Raw genomic sequence first — 21242 nt, 5'->3', positions numbered from 1 at the left:
AACGCCTCCGGGATTTGTGCAGCAGTAGGATAAGCCATACTGGCTGTATCCTCCACCTCCCGGCTGCGAGTTCTCTCGTATGCATTCGGGGTTCCCCTTTATGTTGTATGCAGTCATTGTACAGCTTCTTGTAATAGGCTGGTACATTACAGGTAAAATAGCATAATACAGTCTCTTGATCTGAGCAATGTCCCTGCTGCTATTATATCTCTGATAATTGCTCAGATTACCATTGAAATGTACTCATATATTCATCTTCTTAAGCTCCATGACTCCTTTGTGAAGGAATGGGATTCCTGAATGCCACTTTGTCATGTGATTTTCCTGATAGCCGGATACACAGGGCGACGCAGAGAGATGTAATTGCCTCTCTTTCTTGAAGAACATTATATGGTTTTATGCGACCGCACTCTTCTGAGGAAGTAAACTTTATTTATGAAAGATTTATATATAACAATATTAATATAATAGATGTAAGCTTCTCCTAAAGCGGTGCTGAAACAGAAATGTGTTATCCTTCATCCAGAAATCGTGAGCTATAATTAGCTGGTTTCATAGCAGCAAGATATTACATGCCTTACTTGCGATAACGTTTATGATTGGCCTATTCTATCATGCTTTGTTTAACCACTTGCATTTATCATAAAAATGGGGCATATTTTATCAGTGGAATTTGCCTGTTATAAAAGATATTAATAAAGGTGTGATCAGTATTAGATTTTTCTATAGTTGGACCTAGTACACACAGTCCAATATTCGCTTGTGCCACTGGAAGTTACCAAATGCTTTTCTGCTCGCTTGTTCAGGGTCTATGGCTAAAAGGCAGAGGATCAGCAGGACAGCCAGGCAACTGGTATTGCTTAAAGAGAAACCGTGACCAAGAATTTAACTTTATCCCAATCAGTAGCTGATACCCCTTTCTAATGAGAAATCTTTTCCTTTTCACAAACTGATCATCAGGGGTCTCTGTATGGCTGATATTGTGGTGAAACGCATCCCACAGGAAACTGTGAGGACCATGGTCCTGGCAGTTTTCTGTCTGTGAACCTCATTGCATTGTGGGAAATAACAGCTGTTTTACTGTTTACAGCTGTTTCCAACTGCCAAAAAAGCAAGCAGCTTCTCCTGTCACTGACATCACCTGCCAGCAGTAACAATGTCACCATGTGATAAATGTCAGAATGTAAATCAGGGAGAGGAAAGGGTTTACAACAGGCAAATACTGACCAAATCATTTATACATAATTAAACACTTTTTTTATTACATTATGTTCACCGGAGTTCCTCTTTAAAAGGAAATAAATATGGCAGCCTCCATATCACTCTCACCTGGTGTTTACTTTAAGTTGCAAAGGAAGTAGCACCAGACTACTTGAAACTTTTCTGCAGAATAGACAGTTTGTTCCAGTTTCAGCTTATAGAGTAACTTGGCAAAGTCTTGGATAGCTCACTTTACTGTGTCAGCAGCGCAACTCTGTTAAACTGTATGTTTTATTTTGCTGGATGAACCCCCAGAGAGCAGCAGCACAGAAGTAATAAGTGAGGAATTAACAAGTACCCCCGTGCAGTAATGTATGCATGCCCTACTTAGTGGCAATCACTGGGGCCGGGAGTAGACGGGCCTTCAAAGCAAGTTTGCCTCCAAATTTCACATTTATTATACGTTACAATCATTTTCATACGCAGAACATGTTACAATCATTTTCATACGCAGAACATGTTACAATCATTTTCATACGCAGAACATGTTACAATCATTTTCATACGCAGAACATGTTACAATCATTTTCATACGCAGGAGTAGATGGATTTACGTGGACAGGTTTTTAAAAAAGCATTTGCATATGTTTGTCCGGGTATTTTTGCAGATGTTTATTGTGCTGTTATCAGTGGTGTAGCTAAGGAGCTATGGGCCCTGATGCAAGCTTTACAATGGGGCCCCCCAAGCACTCTATACATAACAATTGATACGGCGCACCAAATCTGACAATGGCAACTACAGTGTCAGAGGTGCAAGAAGGGGGTGGGGAACCGTTTGTTAATGATTATCACTATTCAAAGTATCTATAGAAGTGATTATTATGAGCACAGGATCAATAAAGAGCTAATACTGTAGTTGAGGGAGGGCCCTTCGGGGCCCCTCTTGCCCAAGGGCCCCAATGCGGTCGCAACCTCTGCAACCCCTATTGCTACGCCCCTGTTAGCACTTTTCAGGCCTTTAATGCTAAACACACACAAAGCAAATTCCTGTCTGATTGACGGTAATTGGATGAATATTTCCGACATGTCCAGTCTGCTCCCATTTGATAATGGGATCGATTTGGTTATCATGGGAGTTGTCATAACTCGGGGGAGGAAGAAGGGGGTGGGGGGTTGTTAGGGAACATATAATTCTTGCACCGGCTGTTGCCGGCAGCCGCATGACCTCTTTTTTTCTAATTTATCATTAAGGCCTATGGCGGCACAAAAACGATGGGTGCAGTGCTGAGCCGAAATTAGCTGATGCGTCTTATTGACCTGCCTACTCACACTGGTGCCCAGGCAGAAGAACAGATGGGTGAGTGGCCTTTTATGTCACCCATAGATTCATTGCGACTCATTCCTCAAGGCCAATAATAGCAGGGTTTTGCATGCATTTCATGCACAAAAATTGGTAGTGCAAGTTCATTGCACTATTTCTCACTCATTTTATCCAAACAGGAACAGATGCTAAAACATTTGGGAGGTGCTGCACATGTAAGAGAGGTGTAGAAGAAGGGCGCCTAGAGCTGCCACGCGACTATACTGTTATATACTCCTCCCTGGATTATACCTGCGAAACACGTTGCATTGTATTCTGGAGTGTGTGAATAAATTTGTATGTATTTGAAAATCAACAGTTTTATGTCTTCTTCAGGGGAGGTAAGTCCACTACTGCCTCTCTAGAAATTTTAAAGTTTTTAACAATTTTTATCCAGTTGGCGCCTCTGTTTATCTTACTGCGATACCTGAGTCCACCCCGGGTGGAGGGGTGCTATACCCTATATCTTCCGATCTACAAAGAGCAACATCTTAATCCTGAGTGGGGACAGGTCTTAATCTCCCCACCTGGTTTGTGAGTATTACTATTTACTTACTTTCATTTACCTTTGATTATACATACTACATTATATCGGGCTCTCGGGTTTCCCCTTTCATTATCTGTAGAAGAAGGGGTTGGACTGACCTTGGGTGCAGTATAGCTCCAGAAAGCTGACCTGAGTGGCCACACACAGTATCATGCTACGTACATATAGGCTGCTAACAGGTGGTTCTCCCATTGTCTCTTCACCGTATATTACCGTAGTTGCTGATGAATATCGCCCACACCCTGTGAATGACTGTATATAGTTTGGTTCCCCTGTGTATGTGTGGGTTTCCTCCTGGGAAACTGATTTCTTACCTTTTCCAACAGAGTAACCAAGCAGCTGGGGGTGACGCAAACTACTAGGAATGTATATGGGGGCTAAAATAGACCAAAAAGCCCTCCTACTAAAAATCAATGTGGTTTGCCTTCTTAAAACAGAAGGAAACTTGCAATAATTCAGCTATAAGTGAACATTTGTGGTTTCCCACAATGCACCACTACTGAATATGCAAATGATCTCTTTTTGCCACTGTAAGCCAGGCTAGCATCCAGAACCACTGGTGTATAGCAAGCCTATAGCTTTAAATTTTACACAGCCACATGAACCCCACATGTGTCTTTGGGAACCCTGTCCCTCTGTCCCTCTTTCCTCCTCGTTTGTCCCTCTTTCAGGACTGATAAACAGATCTATGTAAATATAGAGCCATATCTTCCAAGTTTAAGGCACGCCCAACACACCTCTAACCACACCCCCGTCACAACCTAGCCACACATTGCACTAAAAAATCCTAAGCAAAATACGTAATTGAAGAATTCAAACCACACAGGTCTTTTCGATCATTACTAGTTTTTCTTCATATTAACATTTGAAATTAGGAAATATATCAATTTATAGGATGGGAATAAAGTTTGGAGTCAGTTAAAGACATTTTTAGACAGTAGGAAAATCCATATATTTACATAAATCTGTACATCAGTCCTGAAAGAGGGACAAATGAGGAAGAAAGAGGGACGGAAGGACTGGGTTCCCGAAGAGGTACTGTCCCTCCTATAAAAGGGACAGTTGGGAGCTCTCCCATTTTACTGTATGCAATTGAATGGGGTTAGTGATGAAAAGGAAAGCAAGAACCATCAATATTGTAGAACAGACTGCTCATCAGATAGCTAAACACCATGTCTGTACAGCTATCATTCCTAAACCATCACCCCAAATGATCAAGAATGATTGTTTATGGTGACAAAAAAGTAAAATATATGTATGTAAAATCTAAGAGCTCTGTTATGCCAGCTTGACATTGTCTACACACAAGAAGAGTTTTCATCTGTTTGGTGAAGGATGACAAATTGCAGGCAAACACAACAGAACTCATGCTACGCATTCCGGGAAAAAATCAAACATTCCTTGAATCACCTTTAAATATAAAAGGTTCGTTTTACAGCTCTTTCAGGCTAGAGGAACACCGTGGCTGCGCATTATTGCAATGCATAGCTACAGGGCCGAATTTGTATTTACCACCCAAGGCTACTGTCAGCAGCCGCCCCCCTTCAGTATAAGTAGCCAGATGACCACTTTAGTATCGGTAGCCAGATGACTCTCCCTCCAGTATAGGTAGCCCATGTACTCTTTCCTCTAGTATAGGCAGCCAGATAACCCCTCCCCCCACCTCCAGTATATGTAGCCAGATAACCCCCTCTCCCCTATAAGAAGCTAGATGACCCTCCCCCCACCACCTAGTATAGCCTGCTGCCCACCTGCCCTTGTCCTGTGATGCCCTAGGCCATGGTCTATGTGGCCTTGGCTTAAATACAGCCCTACATAGCTAGCTAGTACATACTGTAGTGTTGTGAGCAATATAAAGCGCACATTGTTCACTGCAGTGTATAGTGCTGCCCGCCAAAATTGTTCCAGTCCTGCGTTTCACTAGAGTACTGCTCACGGCACAACGGCACATATAATGTGACTATTTCTACTAAGAAGCACTAGCTATGCCGCCATCGGTGAGATCGCCATCAAATCGTGTGCAATATCATCATATATGTAAACACGTTTCCACACACAGTACTGTGTACAATATGCAAGGCTGGATTAATACTTTTTGTGCCCCTAGGCCAACTTTCTTGCAGCTCCCCTTCCATGTGCAGCACCTCCTCCTATTCTTTGTGCAGCCCCCTCTTCCATGTGTGGGATCATACGGAAAAGAAGCTTTGGGTTTTTATTGCTGTCTGCATCTCTTTTTTGGAGAATATTTTGAAGTCCCTCATTTCCTCACCTCAGGATCACTAGGGTTCATGTTATTCATGTTAAAGCCACAAAAGTACATGAAGGGACTCCGAGCACCTCTCATGGGCATGCCTTTAAGACTCCGATCAGTACTTTAAGATGCATACCATTCTGTAGCGTGTGCTCTCCTCTTTCATTTGGTGCCTGAATCGCCGTTCTACACCAAATAATTTTCGTTCAATTTCAATTTAAAAATCGCGGCTGCCAACTTGGCTATGTTATAACTTCCAGGTCACCCCTGTCTTCTCAGTTAGAGAAGTGCATCACTAAATGAAGCAGGAAGAGGAAGTGACACACATGGCCAGGCCCGGATTTACATCCCAGGAGCCTGTAGGCACAGATGTCCTGACACCTTAGACTAAATCTCCATGAACCTACAAACCCCTGCCGAACTGCACCGCAAGTGTGCTGGCTGTCCCAGCTGTCACTTCTCCCTTACTTCCCTTATCAGTCATGGGTAGCTACAGGTGCCCCTTAGTATTAGGTAGCCAGAAGTACCCTCAGTATTAAGTAGCTATAGGTTCCCCCAAGTATTAGGTAGCTAGAAATACACTTAATATTAAGTAGATAGAGGTTCCCCCGACTGAAGGAAGATCTCATCAGTGGAATGCCAAGAATAGGGTGAGTAACCTCTCATTTACACTCTCATCAGGACTCTGCATTGGGAAGAAGTAGGGGAGTGAGCCGCCTTTCGGGAACGAAACGCCTGTAGGCACGTGCCTATAGTGCCTTATGGTAAATCCGGCCCTGCGCATAGCCATTGCAAGAGGCTCCTCCAGAGGGGTCATAGCACAACTTTTTGGAAATCGTCTGTCTTAAAGGCATGCCCATGAGAGGTGCTCGGAGTCCCTTTAAGGCTCGTACATATGTCCAACATGCACACAACCACACGACCAACACATGCCACAAAACCTGATGACCCACACAACCTGTATGTCCACACGCCTAAACGGCTAAACAACCAACTCAATGAACACACTGCGCACGCAAGAGGACTGATGGACTACACATTCAAAACAAGCACAAGTCTTTCAAACAACTTGTACACACGCACCAACTGCATGATATCAGACCAACATAGATCCAACAGTTGGATCAGGCAAACCGCCTGTTATCAGTTGCTCATCAAGTTGTTTCCACGCAAATACATGCCTGTTTATCATCCAACAGACTAGCATCAGATGATAAACAGGCTGCAAGTTGGTCTGTCACTAACTGTCCCTCAGAGGGGCTCACAATCTAGTCTATATATGTATCTATGTATCGTGTAGTGTATGTATTGTAGTTTAGGGCCAATTTAGGGTGAAGCCAATTAACTTATCTGCATGCTCTTTTGGATGTGGGAGGAAACCGGAGTGCCTGAAGGAGACCCACTCAGACACGGGGAGAACATACAAACTCCTTGCAGATGTTGTAGATTCGATCCCAGCCAGGTGCCACCATGCTGCCCATGTAGAAAAATCTCCTAATTAGGGACACAGACAAAAATAAGAGCACCAAAAATGTTCTAACCCTTTCCCACAATGCAAAATATGTTTTTTAATTTCATGTGAAATTTATCACAGCAGGTGGCGACATCTTAAGTACTGTCAGGTGCAGATCTGCAGAATGTTCATTTACTGAGAGTTCTGAAGCCAGTGAAAATAATGTTTGATCTCCCAGAATGCTCATAGTGTGGGGATGGGGGGGGGGGGAGATTGTGCATATCTAAAAAGCCTAAGCTAAGTAAGCATTACTGGCAGGGTGGGGTTACATAGCAATATATATATATATACATACACTCTGCTTCCTAGTTACAGCATGTCTTTTCTCTATGGCTACACACATTTTAGTGGCAGATTGACCCCCAGCATGTTTTTAGGATTGCAGAGGAAACCCACCCATACAAAGGAACAACATACAAGCTCCATGCAGTGTACTAGCCAAGATTTATATCTGATGATACTCCAGAACTGCAAATTAAGAGGGCTTTCCAGTCAGCTACAGTCAGTGCTGGGCCGAAATTAGGCATTAGCGTAATTACGCATCGTAATTCACTACAAATGCATCGTAAGCGTTACGTGTAAGGTTACGGTATTACGCGTAATTAATTACGCGTAGACCGTGGGTTACGTTTTTACGCGTAACAAATTACGCGTAAGACAGTAAACTCCCATTGAAATTACACAGTCTGCCGTAATCGCGTAATATTACGCTCCCGTACAATATAAAAAAACCGCCGACTTTAAGGGTTAATAGCAAAGCCCCCTTAAGTGCTAAGAGCCTCAAATTTGGAGAATATATTAAGGAGATCAGAAGGAATAAGAGGAAAAAAATTTTTTCAAAAAGACCTTATAGTTTTTGAGAAAATCGATGTTAAAATTTCAAAGGAAAAATATATACATTTAAAAACCCGCCGACTTTAACGGTTAATAGCAAAGCCTGCTTAAAATTTAGAAACACCAAATTCACAGGGTATATTAAGGGGATCAGTGGGAATAAGAGGAAAAAATTTTTTTTCAAAAAGACCTTATAGTTTTTGAGAAAATCGATTTAAGTTTCAAGGGCAAAAATGTCTTTTAAATGCGGAAAATGTCAGTTTTTTTTGCACAGGTAACAATAGTGTTTTATTTTCATAGATTCCCCCAAGTGGGAAGAGTTTTACTTACTTCGTTCTGAGTGTGGGAAATATTGAAAAAAAAACGACGTGGGGTCCCCCCTCCCAGACCTCTTTAACCCCTTGTCCCCCATGCAGACTGGGATAGCCAGAATGCGGAGCACCGGCCGCGTGGGGCTCCGCACCCTGACTATACCAGCCCGCATGGTCCATGGATTGGGGGTTCTCGGAAGGGGAGGGGCAGCCAAGCTTTCCCCTCCCCCTCCGAGCCCTTGTCCAATCCAAGGACAAGGGGCTCTTCTCCACCTCCGATGGGCGGTGGAGGTGGAGGCCGCGATTTCCTGGGGGCGGGGTTCATGGTGGCATCTGGGAGTCCCCTTTAAAAAGGGGTCCCCCAGATGCCCACCCCCCCTCCCAGGAGAAATGAGTATAGAGGTACTTGTACCCCTTACCCATTTCCTTTAAGAGTTAAAAGTAAATAAACACACAAACACATAGAAAAAGTATTTTAATTGAACAAAAAACATAACCACGAAAAAAGTCCTTTAATATTCTTAATTAACCATTAATACTTACCTGTCCCTTTAAAAGCCAGTTCCCACGCAATATCCTCGGAAATATACTAATCAGTTACAATGTAACAAAGTTATTACAATGTAACAACTTTGTTACTTTGTAACACCACCGCACCCGACGTCACTCGCCGCTCACCCGCCGGCCGCCGCATACACGCTAAGTCCCCGCCGGCTCCCGCCGTCCACTCCGCCCACACCTGTCACCCATATACATGCTGGCACCCATGGGTGCCAGCATGTATATAGGTGACATGTGGGAGAGGCGGGGAGGGCAGCGGAGCCGGCGGGGACTTAGCGTCCCTTCACCCGACAGAGCTCTGAGCAGTAGCTCAGAGCTCTCGAAAGCATCTTTGTATTTGGGCTCCAAGGAGCCCCATTGGTCCTTAGCAGACCAATGGGGTTCCTTCAAATCAGAAGGAACCCCATTGGTCTGCTAAGGACCAATGGGGCTCCTTGGAGCCCAAATACAAAGATGCTTTCGAGAGCTCTGAGCTATAGCTCAGAGCTCTGTCGGGTGAAGGGACGCTAAGTCCCCGCCGGCTCCGCTGCCCTCCCCGCCTCTCCCACATGTCACCTATATACATGCTGGCACCCATGGGTGCCAGCATGTATATGGGTGACAGGTGTGGGCGGAGTGGACGGCGGGAGCCGGCGGGGACTTAGCGTGTATGCGGCGGCCGGCGGGTGAGCGGCGAGTGACGTCGGGTGTGGTGGTGTTACAAAGTAACAAAGTTGTTACATTGTAATAACTTTGTTACATTGTAACTGATTAGTATATTTCCGAGGATATTGCGTGGGAACTGGCTTTTAAAGGGACGGGTAAGTATTAATGGTTAATTAAGAATATTAAAGGACTTTTTTCGTGGTTATGTTTTTTGTTCAATTAAAATACTTTTTCTATGTGTTTGTGTGTTTATTTACTTTTAACTCTTAAAGGAAATGGGTAAGGGGTACAAGTACCTCTATACTCATTTCTCCTGGGAGGGGGGGTGGGCATCTGGGGGACCCCTTTTTAAAGGGGACTCCCAGATGCCACCATGAACCCCGCCCCCAGGAAATCGCGGCCTGCACCTCCACCGCCCATCGGAGGTGGAGAAGAGCCCCTTGTCCTTGGATTGGACAAGGGCTCGGAGGGGGAGGGGAAAGCTTGGCTGCCCCTCCCCTTCCGAGACCCCCCAATCCATGGACCATGCGGGCTGGTATAGTCAGGGTGCGGAGCCCCACGCGGCCGGTGCTCCGCATTCTGGCTATCCCAGTCTGCATGGGGGACAAGGGGTTAAAGAGGTCTGGGAGGGGGGACCCCACGTCGTTTTTTTTTCAATATTTCCCACACTCAGAACGAAGTAAGTAAAACTCTTCCCACTTGGGGGAATCTATGAAAATAAAACACTATTGTTACCTGTGCAAAAAAAACGGACATTTTCCGCATTTAAAAGACATTTTTGCCCTTGAAACTTAAAAATCGATTTTCTCAAAAACTATAAGGTCTTTTGAAAAAAAAATTTTTTCTCTTATTCCCACTGATCCCCTTAATATACCCTGTGAATTTGGTGTTTCTAAATTTTAAGCAGGCTTTGCTATTAACCGTTAAAGTCGGCGGGTTTTTAAATGTATATATTTTTCCTTTGAAACTTTAACATCGATTTTCTCAAAAACTATAAGGTCTTTGTGAAAAAAAATGTTTCCTCTTATTCCTTCTGATCTCCTTAATATATTCTCCAAATTTGAGGCTCTTAGCACTTAAGGGGGCTTTGCTATTAACCCTTAAAGTCGGCGGCTACCTAACATTGATCCATGCGTCAACTTTTCCGCTTGGCAGCATGACCTTACGCATTAATTGCTAGTAGGAATTTACGTGTAAGCCTATAACGTAACAACCTGAATTACGGTATTCTTACGCATAATTGCGTAAGGGCAATGCGTAATTACAGACATGTACCGAAATTGATTGTCTATGCCGTAAGCGTAATTTCGTAATGCGTAATAGCGTAAAATTACGCGTAATGATCCGTAAGCGTAGCTTTTTCCATTACGATCTGCACTGGCTACAGTGCTCACACTAGAGATTTCTGTCACTTGAAATGTTTCCGGTGTTTTCCATACAGACATGGCTGCTCTGTGCCAAGCAGTATATTCTGTCCTGTGGAGAGAGAAGCAGGGGGCTCCCCACTGTGAGCTGCTGCCGGGGACTTCACTACCAGATGGTGAAGAGATCAAACTCGCTATATTGCTAGAGCGGCGGTGGCTGTAGACATCGAAGGATGTCTTCACAAACTATTGCTTTGGAGACAAACATCTAATGTCTTGAAATTGCTTTAGGCTATTGCTCCTCTTATTCCTCCCAGACAAGGTAGGGCTTCCTTTTGTGTCTAGGTAGGTCCAATGCAAAATGAAGCATTAGAGAAATTTTGAGGGGGAATATTGCTGTCTGTGTCTTCATCAGGGTGGGCCGAAGCAGAGGCTTAGGAGGGGGGGCGCTACATAATACCGGGGGCACCTGTGGCTACCTGTACTGGCGAGGGGGCTACCTAATACCTAATACTTCGGGCACATGTGGCTACCTATACTGGGGAGGGTCTACCTAATAATGGGGGCTACCTTATAATGGGGGCTCATCTGGTGATCTATACTAAGGAGGAGTGCTACCTAATACTGGGAGCACATGTGGCTGCCTATACTGAGGAGGGTGGCTACCCTTGGTGGGGGGGGGGCACCTGCTTAATGCTGGGTCCTTGTAAGGATTTACCATTGCTTTCTGACCCTGTGATCTCCATGCAGTATTAATAGGAAAACTATTGGTCAGGAAATGAGGAAATGCAATGCATGCATGTCAGGAATTCTAAGTCTGCCTTGCTTTAAAAAAAAAAATCACTGGTGGCAAGATTTCTTAACTTAGTGATGGAAATTGTCCCAAATAGGAGCACAGAGCAGCAATACAAAATGAATTCCTTAATACACTATTAAGGGATGGTCTGATTTCTGAGTTGATACAACGTTTATGCAGCCTTCAAGAGGGATCAGTCAAATCCTGCAGCTGCTCAGTTCCATTGGTCTGTTTTTATTCAAATTATAACATTTCCAGAAAAATTTGCATAACATTTGCTTCAACTCAAAATGATTTGCATCTCACTGACCATCTCTTGTGGCTGCAACAATTTTTAGAATGGAGATCACTAACTGGGAACCAGTAGGCAGATCAGGTGTTCTGCCTCTCCAGATCTGCTCATATTTGTCCTTTCACAGATACAGAAAGTGTTATACCCAGAGGATCTCCAGAAGGATCGCCATGATGGATGGACAGCTAACATTCCCTGTAATGGCACTCTTGACGTTTATCATGGCAGCTGCACTTTATTCACTGCAAGACAGACTAATGTAAATAGTATAGTGATTTGGTGATGCTGACACATGGTTGAAGTCATGTGTGACTTTGGTGACAGGCTTGATGTAACTGGCTCCAGACACTTTTCATCACACTTCTGTGACGCTTTCATTAGTTACAAAAGGCCTCTGTTACATGGGAGCATTCCCAGTGACATGTTTGACCTCTACACTATGTGATTAGAGCTTGTGGAGCTCAGATTAGTCACAATGTAATTGTAAAATATAAGCTAGACATACAGTATGGGGTATTCACAAACCCTACAACCAAAGCCAAACATCTCTTGCAGTAAAGCTATGTTCAGCACCAGATTTCTGCAACGGCCTCAAAGGCCATAGCCTAGGGTGGCTGCTATGCATAGGGGCGGGGCAGATGGACATGTTAGAGGGGGCTGCTGCATATGAAAGAGAAGAGTGAAAATGGGGAGCAATAAATGGAATAGGGGAATAGGGGAGCTGCTGCACAAATGGGCAGTACATGAAGGAGAGATTCTGATGTACACAGATATTACACAAGGATGATAGGGATGCATATGGAATGAGAGGGGGATTACTGAACATATGATGTGTAATCCAAACCTGGCAATAACCATACCATCTTTCCCATTACTAGAGATGGCCCGAACCTCCGATTTTCGGTTTGCGAACTTCCGTGAAAGTTCGGTTCGCGAGAACTTTCGTGAACCGCAATAGACTTCAATGGGGAGGCGAACTTTGAAAACGAGAAAAATGTATGCTGGTCACAAAAAGTGATGGAAAAGATGTTTCAAGGGGTCTAACAGCTCGAGGGGGGCATGGCGGAGTGGGATAGATGCCAAAAGTCCCAGGGGGGAAAATCTGGATGTGACGCAAAGCAGCGTTTTAAGGGCAGAAATCACATTGAATGCTAAATTGCAGGCCTAAAGTGCTTTAAAACATCTTGCATGTGTATATATCAATCAGGGAGTGTAATTAGAGTCCTGCTTCACACTGACACACCAAACTCACTGTGTAACGCACCGCAAACAGCTGTTTGTGTAGTGACGGCCGTGCTGGACTGGTGCACACCATGGCCAGAGTGCAGGCCGTGGCGGTTTTCAAGCCCATATGGTCGCCGGGCTGTGGTAGCTCACGTCGGTAGGTGGGTGCACTGTGAACAACAGGTAGGTAGGTATATGCAGTGATGGGTGTTACAATGTGCACCTGTCACACACAGACAGGTACCGGACAGGCACAATGAAACTGCGTGCGCTCACGTAGGTAGGTGGGTGCACAGTGAACAACAGGTAGGTAGGCATATGCAGTGATGGGTATTACAATGTGCACCTGGCGCACACACACAGGTAGTCACTGAATGTGCTGGGCCTGACAGTGGCACACACAGTAGGAATTACCAAGGTTGTCTATGCAACACAAGTGTCAGTGGGACACACACACACAAAAAATAGATCACAAGAACAAGATTCGCTCTCAAAAGAGCTGTTGTGGGGTGCTTTTTTTTAGCAATAAGAATCAGCAAGGAGCAAGCTAAGAAGCCTACAAGAGCCTAACTAAGCTTTCCCTATGAGAGTCTGCAGCAACTTTCCCTTCTCTAATTAAGGCAGGCACACGAGTGAGTGAAAAGCCTGACGCTGCCTGCCTTTTATATGGGGGCGGAGTGTAGCCTTATTGGCTACAATGTGCCTGCTGACTGTGATGTAGAGGGTCAAAGTTGACCCTCATGATGCACTATGAGGGCAAACCGAACTTCCGGAAAAGTTTGCGGTTCTCCGCGAACCCCGGAAGTTCGCCAGCCAACCATTTGGGCCATCTCTACCCATTACACACAGGTACAAAAGTTTGGGTGTCACATAAGCAACTATGTCAACATCAGAACTTTGGGCGCCGGAAAAAATAGCGGGTTCCAATAGATGATATTAACATGAGTGCCTATGGGGCGGACAAACTTCTGTGGTCCTTCTGGTGCCCAAATTTCCTGATCGAATCAGCTAGGCTAAATGAGGCCTTGCCCCTCCATGCTTCTGGCCTCTGCATTGCTGGAGAGCTTGAGAAAAAAGTCCAGTCCAAGTCTCGGGTGATCTTGCCCCTCCTCTCAAGTGGCCACATAAAAGAGGTGTGACTGCATTTCCATGACACAGGAGAAATGAATACATTGGAGATCACAGTAGTATTTACAATAGGCAGGTAGATATAGCAATGCTGGCCATACACCGTTAAATCTTGACTGTACAATCATGTCTAATTTTAAGAAATCTACTGTATGTAGTAATAGCAGAGATGTACAGTATCACCCACAGGGTAACCTAACCACAAGATGCCACTCTATTGTCCTCTCTCTGTGCTGTCATTCATCTTCCTTTTTGATAGAAACAGATGAGTCACTTGGTAACGGCTGTGGGACACGTTTGTGCACTACCCAAAGGATAATAGCACAAAAGATAGTGTTAGGTTAATGACAGAAAGAGGGATAGTGTAAGATTACTGGTAGGGTGATGGATAGAGTTAGGTTAATGATAGGATGGACAGAGTAAAGGCTAAGGTGTAAGGGCTAAGGTGGCTATACACTTATAGCAGTGGTGCACTGTTCAATGCAGTGCAGCGCTATGGGCTGTTGATCTGTCTTTGCACCCACCCCACAGCCGATTGATATCTTCCATCTGGTACAATAGTGATCGAATCTGATGGATATCGACAGGAAAAATCAATAAATGCATGGCCACCTTTAATGTAAGGATGATGGTAGTGGAAGGGATGGTGTGAAGTTAATGATAGTGTAAGGAATAGTTTGAGGATGATGATAGTGAGAGAGATAATGTGAGGTTAATGATAGTGTAAGGGATAGAGTTAAGATGATAATAATGAGATAATGGCTATCATTCATAAAGCATTCCCGCATGCGAAAATGCTAAAAACAGCCGACTTTACCGAGCACTGAGCAAAATGTGTATTCATAAAGGCTGTTTCCGCATGCGAAGCTGACTTTTCCGAGCAGAGCGATAAATCACCGCATTCTGCGGTGATTCTATGCGGAAATGTAACAAAATGTCAATTCATAAAGACTAACACAGGCGGTATGCGGACGGGAATTATCACTCCCCTGGATGTAACGATAGGCATGAGGAGTACATGTAAGTGAATGGGACAGACCTCTCAAGCAGCAGCAGAGAGAACACCGCATGGAGGGACTCGGCCAGCTTCTCCTGTTTCCGCATGCCTACCGACAGCCTACAGCGGGATATCTCCGCACTCCTATCGCAACAGCCAACATTTTTATGAATGACCACCCAGAAGGCTGAAATACCGACAGCGGTATTTTTCTGCACGGATTTTAGTTACCAACAACACTTTTATAAATGATAGCCAATGTGAGGTTAATGATAGTGAAAAGGATAGCGTTAGGATGATGATAGTGGAAGGGAAGTTGTAAAGTTAAAGATAGTGTAAGGAATAGCGTTAGGATGATGATAGTGGAAGGGAAGTTGTAAAGTTAAAGATAGTGTAAGGAATAGCGTTAGGATGATGATAGTGGAAGGGAAGTTGTAAAGTTAAAGATAGTGTAAGGAATAGCGTTAGGATGAAGATAGTGGAAGGGAAGGTGTGAAGTTAAAGATAGTGTAAGGAATAGCGTTAGGATTAAGATAGTGGAAGGGAAGTTGTAAAGTTAAAGATAGTGTAAGGAATAGCGCTAGGATGAAGATAGTGGAAGGGAAGGTGTGAAGTTAATGATAGTGTAAGAAATAGCACTAGGATGATGATAGTGAAAGTGTGAAGTTAATGATAGTGGAAGGAATAGAATTGGGATGATATAGTGAGGGAGATAATGTGAGGTTAATGATAGTGTAAGGTATAGCACTAGGATGATGATAGTGGAAGGGAAAGTGTGAAGTGAATGATAGTGTAAGGAATAGCACTAGGATGATGATAGTGGAAGGGAAAGTGTGAAGTGAATGATAGTGTAAGGAATAGCACTAGGATGATGATAGTGGAAGGAAAAGTGTGAAGTGAATGATAGTGTAAGGAATAGCACTAGGATGTTGATAATGGAAGAGAAAGTGTGAAGTTAATGATAGTGTAAGGAATAGCACTAGGATGATGATAGTGGAAGGGAAAGTGTGAAGTGAATGATAGTGTAAGGAATAGCACTAGGATGATATAGTGAGAGAGATACTGTGAGGTTAATGATAATAACAAGGATAGTGTTATGCTAGGTACATACTATACAATTTTCTGGCAGATTTACCTGCCAGATCGATTATTTCCAACATGTCCAATCTGAATGTCAATCCATTTTTAGTTTTTCTCATCTTTTTTTAAATCTTTTCTTTTCAATCTTTTTTTGATCGATTTTCATAGAACTGAAAGAAAATCTTTAAAAAAAAAAAAAAGATCAAAAAATGATAAAAAAAAAAAAAATCTGAAAATCGAAAAAATGATTGAAATTCAGATCAGACATGTTGGAAATAATCGATCTGGCAGGTAAATCTGCTAGAAAATTGTATGGTGTGTACCTTGCATTAGGACGGTGATAGTGGATGGGATGCTATGAAGTTAATGATAATGTAAGGGATAGTGTTTGGATGATGATAGTGAGAGAGATAATGTGAAGTTAATGATGGTGTAAGGGATAGTGTTAGGATGTTGATAGTGGAAGGGAAGGTGTAAAGTTAATGATAGTGTAAGGAATAGCATTAGGATAATATAGTGAGAGAGATAATGTGAGGTTAATGATAGTAAAAAGGATAGCGTTAGGATGATGATAGTGGAAGGGATGGTATGAAGTTAATGATAATGTAAGGGATAGTGTTTGGATGATGATAGTGAGAGATAATGTGAAGTTAATGATAATGTAAGGGATAGTGTTAAGATGATGATAGTGGGAGAGATGGTGTGAGGTTAATGATTGCGTGAGGGATAGCATTGGGATAATGATAGTAGAAGGGATGGCGTGACGTTAATGATAGTGTAAGGGATACTGTGAGGATGAGCAGGGCCGGATTTCTACTTTTTACCGCCCTAGGCCAAATGTCAACCTCCGCCCCCCCCCCACTATACTAGGGGAGAGGAAAAGAAAGAGCATAAGATCGGAGAGTGGGGAGTGGAAAGATCGGAACACAGGATGGGGAGGAAAACGCATGGAACACAGGATGGGGAGGAAAACGCATGGAACACAGGATGGAGAGGAAAACGCAGGGAACACAGGATGGGGGAGGAAAACGCAAGTAACACAGGATGGGGGAGGAAAACGCAGGGAACACAGGATGGGGGAGGAAAACGCAGGGAACACAGGATGGGGAGGAAAACGCAAGTAACACAGGATGGGGAGGAAAACGCAGGGAACACAGGATGGGGAGGAAAACGCAGGGAACACAGGATGGGGAGGAAAACGCAAGGAACACAGGATGGGGGAGGAAAACGCAGGGAACACAGGATGGGGAGGAAAATGCAGGGAACACAGGATGGGGGAGGAAAACGCAGGGAACACAGGATGGGGAAGGAAAACGCAGGGAACACAGGATGGGGAGGAAAACGAAGGGAACACAGGATGGGGGAGGAAAATGCAGGGAACACAGGATGGAGAGGAAAACGCAGGGAACACAGGATGGGGAAGGAAAACGCAGGGTACACAGGATGGGGAGGAAAATGAAAGGAACACAGGATGGGGGAGGAAAATGCAGGGAACACAGGATGGAGAAGAAAACGCAGGGAACACAGGATGGGGAAGGAAAACGCAGGGAACACAGGATGGGGAGGAAAACGAAGGGAACACAGGATGGGGAAGAAAAACGCAGGGAACACAGGATGGGGAGGAAAACGAAGGGAACACAGGATGGGGGAGGAAAACGCAGGGAACACAGGATGGAGGAGGAAACCACAGGGAACACAGGATGGGGAAGGAAAACGCAGGGAACACAGGATGGGGAGGAAAACGAAGGGAACACAGGATGGGGAAGAAAAACGCAGGGAACACAGGATGGGGAGGAAAACGAAGGGAACACAGGATGGGGGAGGAAAACGCAGGGAACACAGGATGGAGGAGGAAACCACAGGGAACACAGGATGGGGGAGGAAACAAAGGACGAGAGGCATAAAGAGAGATGGGAAGAGAAAACAAGATAGGGAACAGGAAAAAAAGAAAGAAAAAGTACATAAAGTGGGACAAATAGGAGAGGAAAACAGAGTCATTAGGAATGAGCAGAAACGCTGAGACAGAACATTCCTGAGAAGGGGACAAGTCAGCTTATCTAAATTGCAGCTATCTGTCTGCAATTATCATTACTGCTTCCTTAAGGCCCATACTCACGGGCGAGAAATGTGGCCTGTCGCCAGCACACGTGAGCGTGTGGGCGACAGGCCGGCGACAGCTTCTCGCCAGGTCCCTCCGCGTACACACGCGGAAGAGGGACCAGCGGCAAGGCGGAAGCTGTCGCTGACGTTCCTCCTCCCCCCGCCGGAAGCTCTATGTACCTACATGGAGGTTGCTGTCGCTAGTCCGCGTACTCACGCGGACTAGCGACAGTTGCGGCGGGGGGGCAGCGGCGACTGTCGCCATGCGATTGAAAGTTTCAATCGCCTGGCGACATGAGCGACGGGCGACAGTTCGGGGTGCGCGCGTGTGCGGCGGCCCATACTCACGGGCGACCTGTCGCCGCAACACGCGCGCGCCGCGTGTTGCGGCGACAAATGTCACTCGTGAGTATGGGCCATTACTTGTACATTCACTTGTCCTCCTTCACTTGTCCTCCGACTAGTCCCAGGCAAATGTTCTGTCCCCAGCAATAGCCCTTGAATCTCCCGGGAGTGAGGAACGTCACACAAGCAGCTCAGCAGGGAAGTAGAGGAGGCAGGCGGAGTACGTCGGGAGACTGTGAGATGAGCTGCAGCCAGGCAACACATGTGTAAGTTGCCGGCTGGCTCCTGGCTCTGCCCGGCCGACTTTTTGTTCCATCATCACCGCTGCCTGACTCAGAAGCCAGACCCAGCCATCCATCCAGCCTGCTTGCTGCTATGAGCACACTTGCAGGGCGGCCGTGGATGGGTACTGCGTACTGCACTGGTGGAGGAGGAGGATTGCTTCTGAGGAGGCAAGAGAGTGTGCGGCTCAGCGGCTGGCAGACGGGCGGCAATGAATGCAAGCGCGGTCAGGGCTTTTCACGATCTACAGCCCAATAGGCTTACTGCCCCTCACCCGCCCTAAGAAAGTAGCATTTATCTGGCGCCCTAGGCCCCGGCCTCGTTTGCCTTGCCAGAAATCCGGCCCTGAGGATGAGATGATGAAAGTGAGAAAGATCATGTGATAGTGTAAAGGATAGCGTTTGGAAGATGATAGTGGATGGCATGATATGAAGTTAATGATAGCATAAGAGATAGTGTTTGAATGATGATTGTGAGAGAGATAATGATAGTGTAAGGGATAGCGCTAGGATGATGATGGTGGGAGGGACGGTATGAGGTTTACAGTAGGATGAGGTACAATGGTAGAACAACAAGGAGTAGTGAAAGGTTAGTGGTAGGGTAAATTTAAGTGTGAGTTAATTAGGGGGGGGGGGGGGGTTACATTAATGTTATTCAGAGATATACATAGTGTGAGGTGTAGTTTGAGGGCAATGTGAACTCTATATGGTATATCCCAATTATATCCAGGAACATTGATATTTTAAGGATACATTTTATAAGTTGCAGAGTTAGGGGTAGCATGAAGTCAAGTTACCGTAATAGTAAAATGAATGATGCAAAATTACAGTATAGTGTGTGGGGAAGTGGTAGTGTTAAGAAAAGGTTTAGGGTATTGTTAGGGTGTCAAACATTGTGAGGTTGAGGTTATTGAGGTTAACAATAGTATTTGTCTTTGCGTGATAAAATTAGACTATGATTTTCATATCTCACTGCCTAACATTGATAGTGGCAAGAATACTGGATACACCATGTTTTGGTATATTTGACCTATTGCTGGAGATGCAAGCCCATTAATAAAAGTGAACCAGCCCCCTGGATTCCTATCTATTCGCATTGCACTGCAACATGCAGATATAGATGTTTTTTCTTGTGCCATTTCTGAAGCAATTCAGAAAGAATGTAAATACATACTTTGAATTTCAATGGTATTTAATAGGGTAATGAACAATTTCGTTTCAGCTATGTTTGCTTTTCTTTGTGTTCATTTTTTTAAATCCTGTCCTATTCTCCTACATTTGAAGAACCTGTATTGAAATCAATGTGGATAGCGGTGACCAAACCCTTTCTAAATGCATGATAGTCACCATTCAAATGTAAAATAAGCAATTATTATTTATATAGCGCTGACATCTTCCACATCACTTACAGAGTATAGTCTTGTAAATAATTGTCCCTCACAGGAACTCCCAATTTAATCAGTACTGAAAGGCAAATTATATGACCATACAACACATTTTTAAAATGCAATTCAAACCCAAATTAAACACCTCAGGCAAACATAACACTCTGCAAATTCAGCTGACATCTGACATACAAACACTTGTGTACACAAGACCTCGAGGTTGTAGAGCACAGACGTCAGTGATTCCAAAATGAAGTTTATGGGGCAGGCAGGTAGTATTCACCACTTTATAGACTCATCCAAGAACATTTTAAGAAAAAATAAGTCTCCACCAGGAATTTCTGTACAGCACGGTCTGCAGCTGCAGCATGGAAGGGATTTTTCCAGTCATTTTCTCAATGGATTTAACTTTCAAACAATTCACAAGCAAACTAACTGCCAAAGTATTATGCTATGGCGAGTGTTGGAAGCCAACCCGTTCTGCCTTTATTATATCTGCACAGAGAACAGATGAAAGCATTCCATACAGTACCTTCTGCCATGGTGCAGGTCCTGTCTGACCTCACTCCCAGTAGTATAGAAACATCCTAACTATAGCAATGTGTTTTTATACAGCGTGCAGAACACACCCCAGGGGCTGGGCTCATAGTGCGAGGAGAACTTTACTCACAGAGTGACACTTTACCAGGGAGGGGGAGACATTTAACCCGTGCACTGCCTGCAGACAGGCCAGCCATTGTCACCGCCTGACAGAGAACTCAGGATGTGGAATATTTTCATAACTTAACTCACTGTTTAAATAACTTCATCAAACTCCTCAGCTGTTAATCTGCCATGAATGGCACTCAGGATCTTACGTGTTAAGCTGGCATACTCAGCTGTATGGGTGTCAACAGAGCAGGAATGTCACACAAAGTGGCAGCTAGCTCCTGTACAAGGGTATACTGTGCTTTTTTTATGACACATTTGGGCTTATTTTTAGCACTACAAAAGCCGCATGTATCCAGGAAACCTTTTGTAGCCCAGTT

At 44.5% G+C, this 21242-nt stretch overlaps 1 protein-coding gene across 1 annotated transcript in view; it reads right to left on the bottom strand.

The window, feature by feature from the left end:
• TGM2 (transglutaminase 2) overlaps positions 1-20826 on the bottom strand; it is a 150379-nt gene extending 129553 nt beyond the window's left edge. The window contains exon 1 of the mRNA XM_068263902.1: positions 20747-20826. Coding sequence (XP_068120003.1) covers positions 20747-20756 — 10 coding nt within the window. The 5' untranslated portion in view covers positions 20757-20826. The remainder of the gene's footprint in view (positions 1-20746) is intronic.
• Positions 20827-21242: the final 416 nt, after the last annotated feature.

The sequence above is a fragment of the Hyperolius riggenbachi genome, chromosome 12 (assembly GCF_040937935.1).
Source record: "Hyperolius riggenbachi isolate aHypRig1 chromosome 12, aHypRig1.pri, whole genome shotgun sequence".
In the NCBI taxonomy this organism is placed as follows: Eukaryota; Metazoa; Chordata; class Amphibia; order Anura; family Hyperoliidae; genus Hyperolius; species Hyperolius riggenbachi.
This window is presented reverse-complemented; position numbering and strand designations above follow the sequence as displayed.